This window comes from Pezoporus wallicus, unplaced genomic scaffold (genome assembly GCF_028554395.1).
Source record: "Pezoporus wallicus isolate ANWC-B61680 ecotype Strahan unplaced genomic scaffold, APGP_CSIRO_Pwel_v1 contig_3952, whole genome shotgun sequence".
Classification (NCBI taxonomy): domain Eukaryota; kingdom Metazoa; phylum Chordata; class Aves; order Psittaciformes; family Psittacidae; genus Pezoporus; species Pezoporus wallicus.
This window is the reverse complement of record NW_026635034.1, coordinates 6,387,324-6,407,043: the sequence shown is the minus strand read 5'-3', so window position 1 is coordinate 6,407,043 and position 19,720 is coordinate 6,387,324. Positions and strand designations below refer to the sequence as shown.

At 40.2% G+C, this 19,720-nt stretch overlaps 1 protein-coding gene across 1 annotated transcript; it reads right to left on the bottom strand.

Moving 5' to 3' along the window:
- BTBD1 (BTB domain containing 1) lies at positions 1-16,980 on the bottom strand. The gene is made up of 8 exons (XM_057430897.1): positions 16,544-16,980; positions 9,132-9,288; positions 8,492-8,597; positions 6,626-6,823; positions 6,165-6,357; positions 5,497-5,584; positions 1,158-1,304; positions 1-373 (listed from the first exon to the last, which is right to left on the bottom strand). The coding sequence occupies exons 1-8, from the start codon at positions 16,945-16,947 to the stop codon at positions 215-217; spliced, it is 1,452 nt and encodes a 483-aa protein (XP_057286880.1). The 5' UTR covers positions 16,948-16,980; the 3' UTR covers positions 1-214.
- Positions 16,981-19,720: the final 2,740 nt, after the last annotated feature.

Sequence of the window (19,720 nt, the reverse complement as noted above, 5' to 3'; positions counted from 1 at the left end):
CAATATGCAGAGTACTTATTCCACTTGCTGTTTTGTCAAGAGGAAAAGCTAAATTACATTCTGCCAAGAATTATGCAGACAGATCAGCTTTTCTGGTACCTCTCAAACAAGTTTTGTTCTCACATTCACGTAATTCAGCATAATTTTTTAACTGCTGCCAACAGTGAGCTGAAGTCCACTGATACACTAACACATTTGAGATGAGCATGTGAAGTTATGTATAAAATATTATTTCTGGTATCTGTCCATCTTCTATTGATGTACCATTGTTGTTACCCGGTGAACTATAAAAGACAAAGCAGGTTTTACTAGCAGTAGGAGATTCATGGATCACTTTCTTCAAGCCTTTTGTTCCATAGTGGGAATCGGGACCCTGAAAAACATCAGAAGAGATCAGCAACCGAATGGAAGCAGGCAGCAAGACCCATAAAATATTGAAGTTCAAACACTACTGAGTTAGGATATTTTAACAGTAAAAATGTCTGTACCCACATCATATAAGTCACATACAAAATCACAGATAACACAAGTGAGTACACTATGTCTAAATAACAAAAAAATTCTCTGACAGTAGACTTAAACCACTTGATTTTATCCAACTAGTAATAAATAAATTTTGATTCCCATATGGGGAATTATATTTAAAGGAGTATTAAAAGACTTTTGAGTAAACACTGAATAAATAGATTTATCCATAACATTAAAGGGATACTTTTCTAGAACAAATTATTCTTTCCTATACTGAAGCGCTAGTATATAAAAAGTGACAAAAATGGCAATTAAAAAAACCCAAACCTTTTAGTTTTCTGTAGCTATACTGGTTAGAATATGCTCAATAAAAGAAATTAAAACTTATTTTTTCACAGAGAGCTGCCAGATTACACATTCTAGATAGCGCTTTTGCCCACACAGAACCATTGACTCCCATTAGGACTCATTCTAACTTACATCAGCCAGAAAGTGGGAAGGCACATTCTGTTCTGTGGCACAGAAAAGCGACAGCAGTCTTAAAAGTTACTGTGGAGTTTAACTATATCTTTCTTTAGCACTAAAAATAAATCAAAGATCTAGAAGTCACTTTCCCATCAGAAGAGCCAGAAAAGAACAACTGTTGCACCAAAGTAACATTTTTCTTCTGTACTGTTAGACATTCTTACTTTCAACGTTGCACAAGCTGTGTAGCAAACTGTTGGCAAAATCTCTATAGGTTCTTTGAACATAACTCTGAACGTACTGGCTGTTCCATCACAACTAAATCCGGTGTCATTCTGTCCTAGCGTCTGATTCTTCTCATAATCAATTATCTGTACAAAACCAAGAAAATAGCATTTTTAGGTTTATAAGCTTGAGAAAGATTCTTATTGTATTCATATTAGAAGATTACAAGCAAACACTTGCCTACTCCACCCAGTTTAATTGCAAGGATAATGCTATCTCAAGACTGGAAAGTAGGTGTAATGTCCTGACACCACTAGGGTTGACCCAGCAGTGCTGAACTATGGCCTGCGGGTTCCACACAGGCTGTTCAACCTGTGGGCTAGATTCAACACTGCTCCAACCAGGTTATAATCTTTGCCTGGGAGATGAAGAATAGCTCTTACACATTCAGCTTTTGACCTTCATATACTACATATACTCCTGTACTTAGATCTGCTGATCTTGGTACACCTACACAGCCCACATGAGGGAAGCACATACAGGGGCTGTGGCTAATTTAGAAAACAAGTTTTTACAGATAAACAGTTAATGACATGATCTTAAAAGAAAACAGGAACTTGTGCTGCTATATTTTATGCAATTTATGTTCTAGACTCAGTTTAAAAATTACACTCAGATTACATATTCCATTTTAAGTGGCAAATAGGAATCACTAGCTAAGATGCAGTACAAGCAGATAACTCACTTCTTTTGGGTAGCAATCCTGATCCATGTTGCTGAACAATCTCTTGCAGAAGTTGGATATTAGATCTTTAGAGTAACATGGACACTTCTCATGATTACTGCACTAACAAGAATCCTATCTGTTTTAATATTTATTATTAAATTGCCATAATTTAAATATTGCACAAATGAGATGAAGCAAAATTCATCTAGGCAAAATGTGCTCTAATTCTTCCCCCAGGCACAACCAACAGAAATGTTAACATTTATCGTGCTGAAGGCCTAAGCCCCTTTCACATAAAAGATGTATTTGCAATATATGTTATCACTATTTTAAGACAAGTACTATGTGTTTAATTCTCTCAAGCTCTGCTAGTACTGATGCAAGTCCAAGACGAAAGGTAGACCCAGGACTTAAATACCTGTCTGAAAAAACTGTGACAGGAAAGTTTCAGATTCATCAGGAATTGAGGATACTTTCAGAATAAAGAGAACCTGTATAAGGTGGATGGCCTTCATCTGAACTGTAAATGTACACTAGCCTTTCAATTAGGCTCAGGAGCATCTCTTTCAAGTGAATCTCTTGATAATTCCCACTTAGTATGTTTTAGTTTGCCTTGCAAGAACTCAATTATTTTCAGATGAAATGCATCCAGCAAACATGCTGAAGAAGCATGCCAAACTATCTCATCTGCTAACGGGAATTTAGCAGAGAGGATCAAACAAGTTAATGCAAAGCAAAAATCTCCAAATACGTATAATATGTCTGCTAGGCCCTCAGTACCAACTGGTTTATTCTAAAGATCCTATCTAGTGCACTATGCTATGTATTTACATAAATGTATAGTTTGAGAAAATGAAACTGATGCTACTTTTAAATCACGGAATTTCCAAGTTAGCTTTTAAACTGAGGAACGTGAAAAGCTAACAAATTCCTTCAAAACCACATTCCAGATACATTCTGTTTGGAACATCTTAAGAAGAAAGGCACAACATTTTTTTATTTAGAGACAGACACAAAATTCCTATCCTTAAGTATAGGATGGTCAGAGAATAGTAATCATCAACTAGAAAACAGAAGACCAAGTAAACTGTCATTTTAATAAGATGCCCAGAAATGAACTAAAACAGCAGTTCCAGCACACACGAGAAGTCTCTGAAACAAGATAGGAACAATGGAATTTCTGCCCCTAAATGAAGTCACAGATTCTTTCACAACATTTCCCACATACCTAATAAATCCATGTGAAGTGACAGTACCAGGCTACAAAATACACAGAACATAGGGTAACTGTGGCGGTCACAGAACACTAATACCCTGTTAGAAAGCTTAGAATCAAATAAAAACTCATCTCAATAAGAAAGAGAATTCAAATGGACTGAAATTCCATACTTGAAAAAAATACAGTGCTGGGTCAATATTAATAGAAGACAATCCTGACCACAACATGCTGAGAGAGATCAATCAGGCTACAAGAGCAGGATGTACAATTTTAGTGTATCTTCCATTACCCGCTCAGACCAGACAAGTGTCATATCAGGACATGAAGCAGGGATGACATTTTTAGATGCTATCACTGGACATCTCATGAGCTTGCTAACCAATTGCTCAGTAGGAAGAAAGGCAACCCTTGATTTGGTACTGACTGATGAGCAAGATCAGATTCAAAATTTCATAACAGGAACACTATGTAACAGTGTGTGTAATACACTTAGAGTCAACACTACCATGTGAACAAAAGCAAACGCACCACAGCTATGACACATTTCAAAAAGAGAAAAAACGAAGAAGCTTGTTCAAAAGAAGGAGCAATTAAGAAAATGAAATCCTTATAAGAAGCATGCAGACTGCTGAAGGACATCCCATGCCCAAGTACAGTATTGGCAGATATCGCCTATTAGGAAAGGCCTGAGAAAAGGGGAAAAAAGCTGGCATGGCTGATGAGCAAAAGGCTATTACTGGAAATAAACAAACAAAAAAGGGCATCCTATGGAAATATGAAGTCATATCCAGATTAGAATATAAAGGGCCAAACTGACAGATTAAAATATAAAAAGTAAAATTAAGCAGGCTAAAAGAAGGCTTAGGAGCAGCTATCTAAAAGCATCAAAACTCATGCTAAATCATTCTTTCAACAAAGCAGTAGCTAAGCATCCTACATGGGTGCCTATAAATACGCATGAAGGTATAAACATGCATGAAGATATAAAATGAGTGGCAGCAGGATAAGGTCTTCAACATGGAAGCCTAGAGAACAGTAATACAAGTACATAATTTACCAGCAGAAGAAACCAGAAGAATTGCCATGCTGGGACAATGTTTTCAGCAAATCTCAAACAGAAAGCAACCTTACAGAAGTTATGGTAACAGTAACATGCAAACTTCCCCCTAAAACTTGAATCAGTAGTGAACAGATGTCAGCCTTCCCCAAAAGCTTTCTGTACTGGGGCTTAGACAAGCCTCTAACCCCCAGTACATGTACCAGATGAGCTAAGAATGTAATTAATACCCAGTTGGATCAGACAAATGGTCCAATATGCTCTGACAGTGGCAAGAGATGTTGCTCTGGGTTAGCACACAAGTCTGGGCTCTGCAGTCTGTTCCCCCAGCACATCCGCAACTGTTCTACTAGGTGTTCTACAGTGCACATCCCCCTTCTGTTCCTTCTGGAATCTTCTAATGCATCTGCTATTGACGAACGAACATGTTCAAATACCACCAAATTCAAAGCAGGTGTCTGTGTCTTCTAGCGGTACATTCAGTATCTGCATACTGCAGATACTCTTACCTGGTTTGATCTTCTAGTATCAGTAAGAGTCTCCAAGTTCTAATATTCCAGGGTTTGGTGAATAACAAACAGTTCTGCGTTTATTTTATCCATTGCTCTCATACTTTCAGAAGCATTGCTCACACCTACCCTACAAACTGAAGAGTCCTAGCCTTTTTGGTCTTCCTTCATAAAGCAGCAGCTCTAGCCCCTTAATCATTTTAATTACCCTTTTTCTCTACCTTCTAATTCTACTGTGTGAGATTGGGAATGGCACACAATACTCAAGATGTGGGCATACCTGGCTTTCATACAGCAATACAATGTCACCTTTTATCTTGTTTTTACTATCTTCCTGATGACATAATGGGCTTTTTTAGCAGTCACTATGTTGTGTCCCCTATTACAGAGAGTTGCTGATGACAAATCCAAGATCTCCTTCCCAAATTACTAGAAACTTTACTAAAGAGCAGACTTTGTGCACAACTGAACAGATTAAAAAGCTATAAAATTCTTCTGCAGAAAGCTTACACAAATTCAAGGTTAGACCAGACAAGTATCCTGAAGAAGATTCACCAGGAACTACTAAACGGAGAAACCAAAATCAGTCTCTGGAAACACCTATACTAAAAATGATTGAAGGACAGGAGAATACAGCAGAAAGGGAGAAAGATTTTCATGTTGTTCTTACTTTTCCCTAGTCATCCTCTTATGACCACTGCTGGGGACAAAACACAGGTTAGATTCCTAGCTTATTTATTGCTCCTACCAAAATACATACTAAAACTTTTGCCAGTACTACAAGTGTAGTTTCTACATAAGCTTATTTAAACAGAAAATACTGTACCTGTATATTAACTTGATAGTCTGTGGGTCCATGAATAGATCCATATAATCCAAATCCCACTATGGAAATTCTTCTATTAACTGTGAACCTAGTAAGACACAAGCCAAGAAAGGGATTTAAACACCTGTGGTGGGTGTGTTACCTCATTCCCAGACAAATACGAAAAAGCCTCCCACTGAAGACTAGGGAAGTAAACTGAAAATTACTTCCCTCCCCCCCCAATAACACCTTCTATTTATATTTCAACAGTAAGAAAATGCTTTGTAAGGTATCAGCTTTATAGGTTTAAGCTTTGCTAATTCCCCAAGATATTCAATATTAATAAACAAAAAAGAATGAGATTCTTTTTAGTATCTCCAAAATAAAACCAGATCAAAGACTTAGTATTTTAAAAAGGAATATGCAGTTAATACCCAAACACTGTAGAATGTACCCAACCCTCCTGAAATCTGTTCTTTGATACTTTATATTTTATGTGTGCAACAGCCCGAGTTATTTTTAAAAAAGTAAAAAAACAAAAAAAAGAAACAAAAAAAACCCCAAATGCTCCCAAGCATAACCAGCATGTTTGTTACGGTGCCTTACACCAGAAAGTCAAAGTTAAGCAACTTGTTCCCTTTCTTCCCACACTTCTCTGTCTCTCCTTCAAATAGTTTCAAACGCCATACCTAATCCGATCACTTGTTCCACTGTAGCCCCAGCGACTCTCCACTTGCTGGAACCTGTTAATGCTGCATTCTTTTCCTCTAAGGCAACATCTTGGTCGGTCAATATAATCTACTTTAGGTTTAGGATTGACAGTAAAATGCAGAAAGAGATTTACTACTTCCCGATCTGACAAGATTCCAGACTGAGCAGGGCCTGTGAAAAGAAAAGATTTCTAAGATGCTTTGAAGAATTACTCCAACTGTTGTATTTAAACCACACATATTGGCAAACTGAAGATGACAATATTTTCCAACAGCCAGAGCATATTCTGAAGAGTGTTTTGCTTTCATTTGTGCATCACAACTTTTACTAGTACGACACTGATAACAATAGAGTGTTAAGCATCTAAACACTCACAGATGAGCTGTGCAGAGATACGATCTAACAGTAAGCCAGTAAGACAAAGAACCCCAAAACTCACCTGCTGCAAACTCTTCAATAGTCATTAATGGAAAACGGATTAAGGAAAGAGCCCTTCCGAGGACTTTCTGTTTGTTTCCAAATGTCACAGGCAGTTGCTGTCTTTGACATTCTGCTTCTGCCCAGCGAACAACAGCTCCAAAAAGTCTACTTTCTCGAATACTAAGGGTATCTCTTTCTAGAACTGCACACAGTGTGTCTAAAATAAAAAAGGTTAACAGATCCAGGTAAGTTCTCATCCAAACCAGTAACGGTACTACACATTAAGTAAGCTTAAAATGTTAAGTAAACACTAACATTCATAGAAAGATATCAAACACAAAACATCTTATGTATAAAGAAATCTCCCAATGGTCTACAGACTCCAAATGAAAAAAATCCTAATACGAACTAAACTTCCGGCTATGAAGACAGCACATGAACTTTCTTCTTAATCCTGAAATGTGTGACCATATATAATCTATGCAGTGACATTCAATATCCTGCAGAATTTCCATGGCTAGGGCAAGATCAGAACTGGAAATGACCAAGCAGTGAATGCACACTACTAAAAAACCAAGTTATTCATGATGACACTGTCACATTATCATCTGAGTAGCCAGCTGCCAGTCTGGATCAGCTATAGACACAAGCATCAGCAGTGCACACAAAACCAGTTTAAAGATACATGAAAGTGATTTTAAACATTGATGTGTTTGTCATCCACAAAGCTTGAAGGTGGAATACAGGATGTGAGGCAAGGTACTCTCAAAAAAACAGAGCAGGTCTTCCTGTATTTCTTACTTGTACTGTTATTTTATGAATAACAGTATATTGGTACTGTTATGCAGTACAGGTATGTATTGGTAGAGGTGTGCAGTAATCCTCATAGAACACAAACCTGAAAAAAAATGTTTTCAGATTCTGACTCTCCCGTCTTCTTTGCAAATTTTTAAATGCACTGAATTTAAGCAAGGTATGTTTGCAGTCATAGAAAATATACTGGAAAGTCACAATAGATTGGGATTTATAGCAAGAGCAGAGATGAACGCTCAGTCTGGGTACAAATCACACTGAACAGGAGTTAACAATGACTTTAGAACTTCTTTAAGCAGCTGGCAATACCTTCCTCCAGCTGAGTTTTTCCACACAATCTAGCCGAATTGGGATTAAAATCTTAAAACGTATACAGCATCAAGGAAGTTCAGTAAGCAAATGTACAACTGCTAGCTTTTCATAAAGGACGAAACATAGAAATCGTCAATTTTGATTTTATTTATTTATTTATTTAAACAGAGATTTCACAAATCGTACCTGATCTGTGCAACTCGGAACAGAGGGGTACCATATGGCAACAGGACAGTACAATTCCTGTTACACACAAAAAGCAGGTGTGGATCCCTCAGGGACAAGGCACAACACCTGGCAAGTGAAAGCTTTGGCTTTAACAAAAGCATAGCATTACCATGGTGGGCGCCCTGTGGCACCAGCACTAACCAAATAGGGACCCAACGCACTGGAACCCTGCTTAGGAGTGAAACCCAAAGGAAAGAACTGCAGGGGTGGATAATAAAACCTGCACTGATTAACATACCATACATGCACAGTGTCCTGTTTTGCTCACCAGCAAACTCACTGATGTAATGAAGGTGCTGCTGTTTGAATTCTGAGATCTGCAGCTGGCCATCACATTGGTGCAAAGGTGAGTCAAGATTAGGGGGGAAGCATGGGGAAGCTTTTATCTCCATGACAAGGAGATAAAATGTGCTTAGAACTCTATATACTCAGATGGGAGAGGCAAATTATCCCAGGTTACTGTGATGAAGTCTTCTTACACCCTACAATTCCCTTCGGAAGTCTAATGCTTAGGGCACACAAAGTAACTTACCTATATCAATATCAGTAAAGCCTTCTGCACTTATTGCATCCATAGTACTTTTGTCTATTGTGTCAAGGCAAAGACTAGCAAGCTGAGGTTCATCAAACAAACGAGCCTAAAGGTAAAGAAACACATTTTAAGCATAAAGCTGACACACTACTATTTTTAAAAAGCAAGTATTTTTACTCTAGTACAGTTCTAAATTAAAACAGGTTAATTTGTCTTTGTTTATAACTTAAAAAGCACTTAAATTCTCAAAGAAGTACATAATTAAGGAGAATTCACTGAATGCAAGTTTTTCTTTGTGCTTATGTTTATAGTTTTAGCAGTATAACTAAAAAAAGTACTCCTCAAATCCACTATAGAGAACTAAAGCACAGTCTTCACGTAAAACAATTGAGAAATTAATGCAAATACTCTGTAAAATAAACTGGCTCTATCTGAAATGTCTCAGTCCATTGCATAAGAAAAATAAATAAAAGAAAAGCCTTTATTCCACATTTATAAGAAGCTGAGTCTGTAAAAATGCTAACAGATCAACTAGAAATTTTTATACATAAATTAGGCTATATGGTAGCAAACCTACTCTGAAAGAATATTTAGTAATTTCCTTCCTAGTAAACCAAAAATTAAGCTTAGATTTACCTACTTGAGTAAGCAGCATAAAGGCATTATCTGCTCGGAGGTGCTTCGTTAGAAAATCCACACAATGTGCTTCCAGGGCTGGGACTGCATACTTTTTAGCAGTGTATAAAGTAGTCATGACTGTTTCTGGACCAATTTGAACTTCATCTGAATAAAGAAACCTGGAAATCAATACAAAAATACAGACCATAAACACGTATCTTGAGAAGAACAAGGTCAGACACAACACAACAGTCTCTCTGCATTTAGAAAACAGGTCAAAGATTTGCACTATGCACATGCAACAGTTGACCATGGAGCATTTTAACAAATTGATAAGCAAATTAGAGGGTTTAAGAAAGTGTATTACGTTAACCTAATGGCATACATTTGTTTTAAATATGTATTACTCCCCAAGACTGATCTGGCTGTACTAGTTATACATAGCTACCAACTGTAAACAACAGCTGAGCTGCAGAATTACTTAACACACAAATGCATTCTCTTTTGATTCACTAGCAAGAGCTGTATTGCTAAACATCAATACATAAGCCTATGAGGCTATATCACCGAACTTAATTTACTGATAGTGCACACTAGCTTCCCCACAAGGAGAATAGTGTCAAGGACTTAGACTGTGATAACACGTCAAAGTTACCACTCTGTACTGTTCAGAGGAGAGGGAGTCATCAAGCAGATGACCTTGACTCTTCTGTTCCTACCACAACAAAGCTTGTCTCCACTACTTGAGGCTAGATGATTGGTTGAGATTTTAGAGTTAAGATGTGAACCAAAAGATAGGAGCTCCCACAAAAAACAGAGAAAAAAAATCCTGTTTCCTGAGAAGCTGTTATTTGAGACCAGAAAAAAAATCAGTTTTGTTTTAAGCTTCATCATGGAAAATATGACCTTTTAAAAAATATTTTCTCTTACAGGTAACATGGAAGATAATCTTAGCAATATTTAATCAATTTTTCAGATAATAATCAAGAATAGCTTGTGATTTACAAAAATCCATTTGTCTCAACACACAGGTGGTTGAGCATAACAAAGCAGGGCACACCAGCAAATGCAGAAACTCCTCAAGGAAGGCCAAACCTTTCCTTTCTTAATATTTTTTGTTCAGAGCCTCCTGGAAACGAATGAATGGCAAGCATGTTTAGAAGGGCTTTAAAATGTAACAATAAGCAGTTTGTATTTCACAGAAGAAAACTGACAAGGTAATGGACTCAAGCTTATTTACAACATGGGAAGATCTAAATAACACTAACACAGAATTCAAGTTTCAACTAACATTTTTCATTGTTTGCATTTCTTACATAATTGCTGACACCCAACTAAACATGGTGTGCAACATTAAATTTGTGCCACTTCCCAAGAGGTACATATTTACCATTACAATACTCCAATCTATTCAAACAGGCAGCTTTCACATCACTTAGGAAATGCAGATGATGCTCTAAATTAATTTTTGAAATGGGATTTACATCAAACAGCTTTTAGAAAGAATGAGTTTCATTAAATGCTAACTTTTTTAGTAGAAGTTTCATACAGGTCATTTAGAACTGATTTCTGAAAGCTATAAACTATTATCTGTGATGAAAACGATGGGCTGACTGGACAGCCACAGTCACTGACAAATTAACTTTTAAGAAACTAAGATCTCATAGGTACAGTTTTGTATAACAAATGGACAAGTTGTTCATTAAAGCACTAGAATAATGCATTTAGATTTTGGTTTTAAGATTTAAAAAAAAAAAAAAATCTACCTAAAATGCCCTAACCTTTCTTGTCTGACTTTACAGGAGCATGGAGTCCAAATCATGCAAGACTTGAATATTAACAGGCTGTAAAAAAACCAGCATTACCACAAACTACATTATAAGCTTTACCTAACCCAAAAAAACCCCACCAAAACAACAAAAAAACCCAACCAAACAGAAAAAGGACACACTTAAGGCTCTGTGCTCCAACCCCTTCCCTTCTATATGGCTGAATATACATTAGGAGACACTCCTCAACTGAAAGTGTGTCAATGACAAACTAACAGGACTTAAGTGATTAAAGTTCTGACAACTAAGATTTGCACAGCATTTCAAGCAGTAAATAAAACATCAGTGTGTTATCAATACTCTTTCAGCACAAATCCAAAACATTGCTCCATGCTAGCTCCTGTGAATAATTCAACTCTATCCCAGCCAAACCCATCCCTTATTGCATACCATTTACGTCATGTTCAGGTTCCACATTGTCACCACACGTCTTCATTAACTACCCCTTTCCCCATAGAAGGTCTGTAACATGTAGACAAATGCACAAAATGTCCACTGAGCTCATTTAGTCTATGACTTTGGCCTCCATCTGGTATGGTATTCACTCAGGACAGGATGGGGTGGTGTGTTGCATAGAGTTACTGAACACTTTTGATCTCACAACCTGTTTCTAGACATTGATCACCACAGGGTGTAACAACTTGTAGTTACAGAACATGCAATATAGTTACATACTTTGAAACTGAGAAAGCTTATGACAAGAAGCATCCAAATTCATTACGAAAGTCACATTGTCAGTTTCCTGTGTTTAGTATTTCAAGTTTTTGACAATGCCAATACTTTCCCAGGATTTTCAAAGCCAAATAGCAGTCTTCTGCAAAAACTAAGTGTGAATTTGCAAAGTTAAAAGGTAGCTGTAGAAACTATGAGAAATGGTAATAAAAGTCCTTTGCTCTAGGATGTTGTATAATACATCTCCCTTAAGTAAACGAATGGATGATCATGATGCGCCCATATACTCATAAAACATCAACTTTAGGTGTGTCTTCTCCCTGAAAATCCCTCTGCTCATGTCTGTCTTTGCATTACCTCTCCCATTTCCCATTTGTGGCAGGTCTGAACTGGCACACCTTTATGTTTATACCACTGTTCCTCCTCCACTTAACTCAGTAGGGCTCAGGATCATGTATCCTTCCTGCTTGCCTTCCTCCTTCTCCTCCACTTGGAGAGGCTTACAGAAACAACTTGCTCTTTATATATTAACTAATTTTATTGTCACCGAGGATGGTGTGTGTGTGTGTATGTGCAGAGTGGAAGAACACTTTTAGTGACCACTAAATCATTCACTTTACATAAGCCTCTCACACACTATGCCACTTTCCTCTCAGGTTAGCACTTCCTGCTCCCCTAGTCTTAGCATCCTTCCAACAGCTGAAATATTTTCACCATTAAAAAAGCACACAGGAATCTTTCCAGTTAGTCATGATTACCCCTTTATTTGCTGCTTGCCAAAGGCTTCTGCAAAGATATTTGGAAGATGGACTGCTAAACTCATGCCATGTTGCCGCTTTCCTTTATACCATGATCAAAGGACAAGTTAAATTCCTGCAATTTGTGAATGAAATAAAAAGTTAAATCTTATTCAAACCAACAAAACAAAACCCTAAAGCAGAATCTAATGGAGACAGCTTTAATTTTCTGGGTAAAAAAAAAAAAAGCAAAACCAACCCAAAACAAAACAAAACCCTGCTTAACTGGGAAGCAAATTCAAACTTTTGTAACTGATTATTTCAGCTTCTAAGGACTTATCTGCCAAAATAGTGAAGTAGTCAGCTGCTTCCAAAAAAACCTCTGCGTCTCATGTGGGAAAACTCTTCAGGCAGGAGGAATACTGGATGAGAAGCTAAAACATATACCACGGTCATTTCCAAGCCTTTGAGCTCAGACAACTGTTTTCTAAGAAAGTTCTTGCCCCTTCCCCAGCCAATTTTAAAAGGCTCCCTACCCACTTCCAGGTTTTACATTTAGGATTTTAGCCCACAGACAAAGATGACTATCCAAGCTCCTCTAGGGGCAAAAATAAACCCTACAATGTATTAGTGGAATTACAGTGGTACTGTCAATTAAAGTTTTGGTTCATTCTTTCAAAACATTTTGACTCCATGGATTTATTATTTAGAGTCCCCTGTCAGGAAAAAAAAAAAAAAAAAAAGGAAGGCAAATGTAGCCAATTTTAAATTTTTGACAGATATAGCCGAAAAAATCCCCCGAACCCAGATCTCACATTGGAATCATAGAATAGAATCACAGAATAGTTAGGGTTGGAAAGGACCTTAAGATCACCCAGTTCCAGCCCCCTGCCATGGGCAGGGACACCTCACACTAAACCATCTCACCCAAGGCTTCGTCCAACCTGGTCTTGAACACTGCCAGGGATGGAGCATTCACACCCTCCCTGGGCAACCAATTCCAGTGCCTCACCACCCTAACAGGAAAGAATTTCCTTCTTATATCCAACCTAAACTTTCCCTGTTTAAGTTTTAACCCATTATCCCTTATCCTATCACTACAGTCCCTAATGAAGAGTCCCTCTCCAGCATCCCTATAGGCCCCCTTCAGATACTGGAAGGCTGCTATGAGGTCTCCACACAGCCTTCTCTTCTCCAGGCTGAACAGCCCCAACTTCCTCAGCCTGTCTTCATACGGGAGGTGCTCCAGTCCCCTGATCATCCTCATGGCCCTCCTCTGGACTTGTTCCAACAGTTCCATGTCCTTTTTATGTTGAGGACACCAGAACTGCACACAATACTCCAGGTGAGGTCTCACAAGAGCAGAGTAGAGGGGCAGGATCACCTCCTTTGACCTGCTGGTCGCGCTCCTTTTGATGCAGCCCAGGATACGGTTGGCTTTCTGGGCTGCAAGCGCACACTGCTGGCTCATGTTCATTTTCTCATCAACTAACACCCCCAAGTCCTTCTCCTCAGGGCTGCTCTGAATCTCTTCTCTGCCCAACCTGTAGCTGTGCCTGGGATTGCTCCGACCCAGGTGTAGGACCTTGCACTTGTCATGGTTAAACTTCATGAGGTTGGCATCAGCCCACCTCACAAGTGTGTCAAGGTCCCTCTGGATGGCATTCTTTCCCTCCAGCATATCAACCGAACCACACAGCTTGGTGTCATCGGCAAACTTGCTGAGGGCGCACTCAATCCCACTGTCCATGTCAGTGACTTGGTGACCATCAGATGTTAAATTGTTCTAACTACTGTTTTCTTCCCTGTAAATGTAATTCTTGACCTACAAACTATGACAAAACACTACAAACTAGTGACAAAACACTAATTCTGATGAAAGTTTACATCATAGGACAAAGAAATGACACTGTCTCACTGGACACATACAGACTGAATGAACATTAAGAGAATGTAAAAAACTTTCATCAAAAAAATCTTTTTCTTTTGGCTTTCTTACTAAAAGTAGCATTTGTCAGTAGATCTTTGTAAAACACATCAACCACATATAGGACTTAAGAAACCACATGAGTAAATAAAATGGAAACAAGCTGTGGAACATTAAATAACTAGTGAATAACCTCTAAAAGCTTTTGCATTACTTCAATGTTTCCTTTACCTTGACATTAATTTGCTATGTGTATTCAAAGATCCCAACTTAATTTCTAGCCACTAGACCTCAAATTGGTCTTTGCAGAGATTAAGGCAGGTCCTATAAAAGGCAATCATCAATATCTGACCAATCTACTAATGACAGATAGAAGAGGCCAACAGTGCAAAGTTAATTCTTGCCTCTCCCAACTAACATCAGGAGAAAAATAACCCCAAACATAGTTGTGTTATCATCGGTATACTTTAAAAACAGCGTATATGAGCAAGGAAGACATTCTGTACTGGTCTATGTTAAAGAAGTTCCCCTTAAATATGTTTTTAACAAGGTGTTGCAAGATATATTTATTCAAAAATAAGCTCAAAAATGCAGAAGAATGTCCTAAAAAGCTGCCATGTATTTCATACCAAAGACAACATCAAACCTGAGAGGTATCAACAGTGCATTAGTCTGGTGATATTTAGTCAATACACAAATATAATCAGTTCACTTACATAAGTCCCCTGCCCATTGCATACTATCAGCTCTACCAACACAAGATGCCTTAAGAACATCGCTTCCTTCACTTGTACTGTTTTCAAATACCACCCTTATCTTTAGTTAGAACTCACCTGTTTCTGTGTTTATATTTTTATCTAAACTTTTTAAATTATATTCACTTTTTACTGTCCAATGTTTTTTCCACATATATAGAGACAAACGCATAGATGTGCACAGTCATTTACTTTTAACCTTTGAAACTATTTTGCTTGAAAGACACTTCCTACTATCTCTCACTCTGCTCCACAAACTCTTCACCTTGCCACTCCCTCTCTGCTAAGAATCCGCAAAACACAGCCCATTTACTAACAGTAACAGAGACATTGCTGCTGCATGGTGGATTCTTCCCCACCCCGATCAGTTGCATGTGTGCATGATTACTAGAAGGACTATGTGACTCTTCTCACTGCTCTTATCTGTTAGGGTTAAAAACAAAAAGAAAGTTGCTAAGACTTCGGAACTTTTCCTATTACAAAAAGCTTCAAGACTGCATATATATTTCCAGGCAATAATATTACTGTTTCCCAAATGTTTGTTACAGAAATCTATTTTATAAACTTGTATAGAAGTGTTGCCTACCAGATGAGTTTCTTTCTGAAAAATCTTAAGGTTAAGCAGCTTTGTCATATTACCACACCACAGCACAAAGAAACTACCAGAATTGTTTCTATGAGTTTTATTTAGCACTAGTAAAAAGAGACGACAGATAAACCCAAGGGTTTTGTGAGCATGAGAAGCAGCAGATCCTATTCTGCCCAAATTAGAAATCACTAATCCATTTTACATACTTTTTGCCATCAGTGCACATCAGGTCTCACTCATTTGGGTAGTTCGGGTGTAAAAATCAGTTACTAACTTCTGCTGTATGTTCATTCTCCACCCAAAAGTATGTGAAGTGTGATTACAATGGGTGTATTACTCTGGTAAAAAGATACAACAATTTATTGCCACAGCTGAAAAAGTGGCCAATAAGATGAATAAAGCTTCAAAGGAAGTATGAAATGAAAAAGGTTGGCGCAACAGCCGCTGTCCCTTCTTAGCTATTATTCGGTAGATACATATTTGCAGCTCTCGGTGGAACCACTAACCGCCATCATCTTATTAAAACCAGAATCAAAACCACAAACCAGTCACCCATCACTACCAAAGTACTCTTCTGAAGGCACAATCGGCTGCTCTGAAGTTAGGGCACTTCTCTGGAGAAAGGGATGCCGGGGAAGGAGAAAGAAGGAACCAAACCGCATCCCCCGTGCGGTGTGACCTTGCGTACAGCCCGCAAGGTGCTTACGCGTGTTCCCCGCGCCTTCCTCTGCGGGTACACACCGGCGACCCGGGGGAATGGAAGGGCTCTCCGGGGACAGGAGGCAGGAGGGGCCGCGGCTCGAGGAGATGAGCCAGCGGCCGAGCGAGGCCCGCCACAGCCCCGCGGTACCGGTGGGAGAGACCCGCCCCTGCTGTGCGCTGCCCCCAGCCCACGAGCCTCCCCACCCCACCGCCGCGGCCTGACCTGAGGAGCGCCAGGAAGGCGGCGGGCTCGACATCGGGCAGCTCGATCTCGGCCGAGGTGGTGGCCATGCCGCCGTTAAACATCGCGTCGAACACGGCGCTGCCGGCCGCCAGCACGAAGCGGTGAGCGGGGATGCGCTGCTGGCCGGGCCCTGGGGACGCCCCCGCGCCCGCACCACCGCCGCCGCCGCCGCGGGGGCCTCCCTTGCCCACCACGAAGTGCACGTCGCTAAGCAGCTCGTTGGAGAAGAGGAAGGCGAAGCGCTCCCGCAGCGACCCCTTGGTGGCCTGCCAGTTGTACAGCGGCTCCCGCTGCAGCACGGCGCCGGCCTCCACCGCGGCGGCAGTGGCTGTGGCGGCGGGTGTCTCCACGGGCGCACCCGGACCGCCACCGGCAGCCGCCATCGCCGCCCTGAGGGGCCAGGCCGCACCGCTCCGTCTACCGGCAGCACACGAACGCCCGACGTCAGCCGCTTGCCGCGCATGCGCCTCTGGGCCGCGGAAGCTCTCGGTGCGGACGCTGCGGGCTGGGCTGCCCTTGCGAGCGGGCAGCGGCTGGGCCGTGCTCCGGTCCGTGTCACTCGTTAGGCTTGTAAAGGCGTTTCATGCCCGCGTGAGCACGCTTCCAGAGCCGTGAGAAGGGGAAACCAGGTGTGCGAACCACAGAGCGCTGCGGCAGGCACGGGCCTTTACACCGGTACATGTGGGAGCGCGCACACGGTGCAGGTGTGTGTGCACCTCAAATGTAAACTCCTGCTTGTAATACCGTTCCTGACGGTAACAGGGAAAACAAGGCTCGATCACCTACTTTAACTGTTTGTGAAATAATGTTGGAATGTGCATGACTGTTGATGCACGTACCTTGCGGTGCTTGTACAGAAGAAATCCACTTAGAGTGTGTTTGGACATTGTGTGTTTTAAACATCTGAGGAGAAAAATCAAAGCAAACCCAGCAACTCTGAAGGTAGCAGTGAGGCAGCGCAGCAGCCATCAAATGTAATGTCCTTGGACCAGGGAACATAGAGTGGTGAGTTCATAGAATCGTAGCATGGTTTGGGTTGGAAGGGACCATCAAAGGTCATCTAGTCCAACCCCCAGCAGTGAGCAGGGACATCTTCAAATAGATCAGGTTGCCCAGAACCACATCCAGCCTGGCCTTGAATGTCTGCAGGGATGGCACATTCACCACCTCTGTGGGCAACCTCTGGCAGTTTTTTACCCCTCTCATTGTTAACAGTTTCTTCCTCACGTCCAGCCTGAATCTTCCCCTCTTTTAGTTTAAAATCGCTACACTTCACCCTGTCGCAACAGGCCCTGTTAAAAAGTCTCTTCCCAATTAATTGGGCAAATTCTGACAAGCAGTATAAGTTCATTTTTAGTATACTGTCTTGGTCGGTTTTGGGAAAGAGAAGGGAAAGAAAAAGGTACCTTTATGTTTTCAGAATCCTCTCAAACCACTGTCAGTTTTAAAATAAGGTGGATCATTTTGCCATCTGCTGGAGTTCTGCTGTAAATACAGCAGCAATTTGAATTGCAGAAGCTGTTTATCATAGCTCCTGACTTGTCAGCATTTATAGAAACGTGTGGCTAAAAGGGGAATAGAATATGTCACCACTCTGCATTTAGGTTTATAATTAGGACAAAACTGAGACCAAGCAAATGTGGTCCGTTTCGCAGAACGAGTTTAAAAGAACCTTAAGCAAGGTGGAAGCAATTTCAGCGGGGTAAACTATAGTGGGAAAGGGCACAAGAAGACATAGTATACCAGCCAGAAAGCAGCAAGTAGCTGTGCACAGAGGCTATATTTAAAAATAAAACCATACTGCTGACTTAGAAGAATGAAGGTTATCACCTTTGCGCTTTTCTTGTCCCAAGGTGGGCAAAGAAGGGAAAGTGGGAGAAGCCCAGATTCCATCTGACAGTTTAGGGATGGAGATCTGAAAAACCATGAGGGAAATGGTGACACCAAGGATACAAATCAGTAGTTTTCTGGGGATTTTTTATTTTGGCCCTGGGATGATCTGGGTATTAATGAGAGTTTCTGCATTGCTGTCTTTCTGCTTTCACCTACCTTCATTCACTCACAGGTTAGTCTCTCAGCTGAGAGCCAACAGCCATGATTCTCATAGAGAACCACGGCTGTAAAAAGTCAGTAGCAGAGGATGTTAACAAGGACAGAAGAGGGTTAAGAAAATAAGAAGGAAAGGTACGCCAAAGAACTGAAAGGAGGGTGGTTGGGGCAGAGAGAGTATGTAAGACACCTTTCAGGATGAGGAATAAATCACAACAAGATAAAGCTATGAAAGACAGAAAAAATGGGAAAGACCTATGAGATGAGCTGAGAAAGAAAACAGAGAAAATCATAGAATCACAGAATAGTTAGGGTTGGAAAGGACCATAAGGTCATCTAGTTCCAACCCCCCTGCATGGGCAGGGACACCTCACACTAAACCATGTCACCCAAGGCTCTGTCCAACCTGGCCTTGAACATCACCAGGGATGGAACAATCACAGCTTCCCTGGGCAGCCCCTTCCGGTGTCTCACCACCCTTACAGTAAAGAACTTCCTCCTTATATCCAGTCTAAACTTCCCCTGTTTAAGTTTGAACCCGTTACCCCTTGCCCTATGACAATGAGGGTAAAGAAATAAAAATAATATGAAATCAAAGTCTGTGGGAGAAAAAGAAATAAAATAAATTAAAAAAAACCCAAAACAAAACAGGAAAGGAGACAAAAGAAAGGATAGAGGATATGAAGAAAAGGAGAAATGTGACCTGGATGCCCATATGCTGGAAGATCTGATCAGCTAAAAGCCAAATGCATTAACTTAAACAGTTCTGGAAGTGAGAACTAAGAGAATATTAAGTAACAGATTTCCTTCTGAAACTAGACTTTTCTGCATGTAGACAATGAGCCTCGGATATTCATTTCACCTTGTAATCTTCATGCCAGCTTCCTTCCTAAAAAAGTCATCTGTTTTTTCTTTGGCATTACCAGTAGGTGGATTGCAGCCATTTTTAAATGTGATGTCATGGGATTGTATTCATCAGTCCAGATCAGAAATAATACACAATGCTTTTCCCAAAAGGAGCTACATATGAATGTCACTAAAATTCCATCCTGTTGTTTGCTTTCTCAGCATGCTCAGTTTGTGTCTAGGAAATGCAGCAGACGCTAA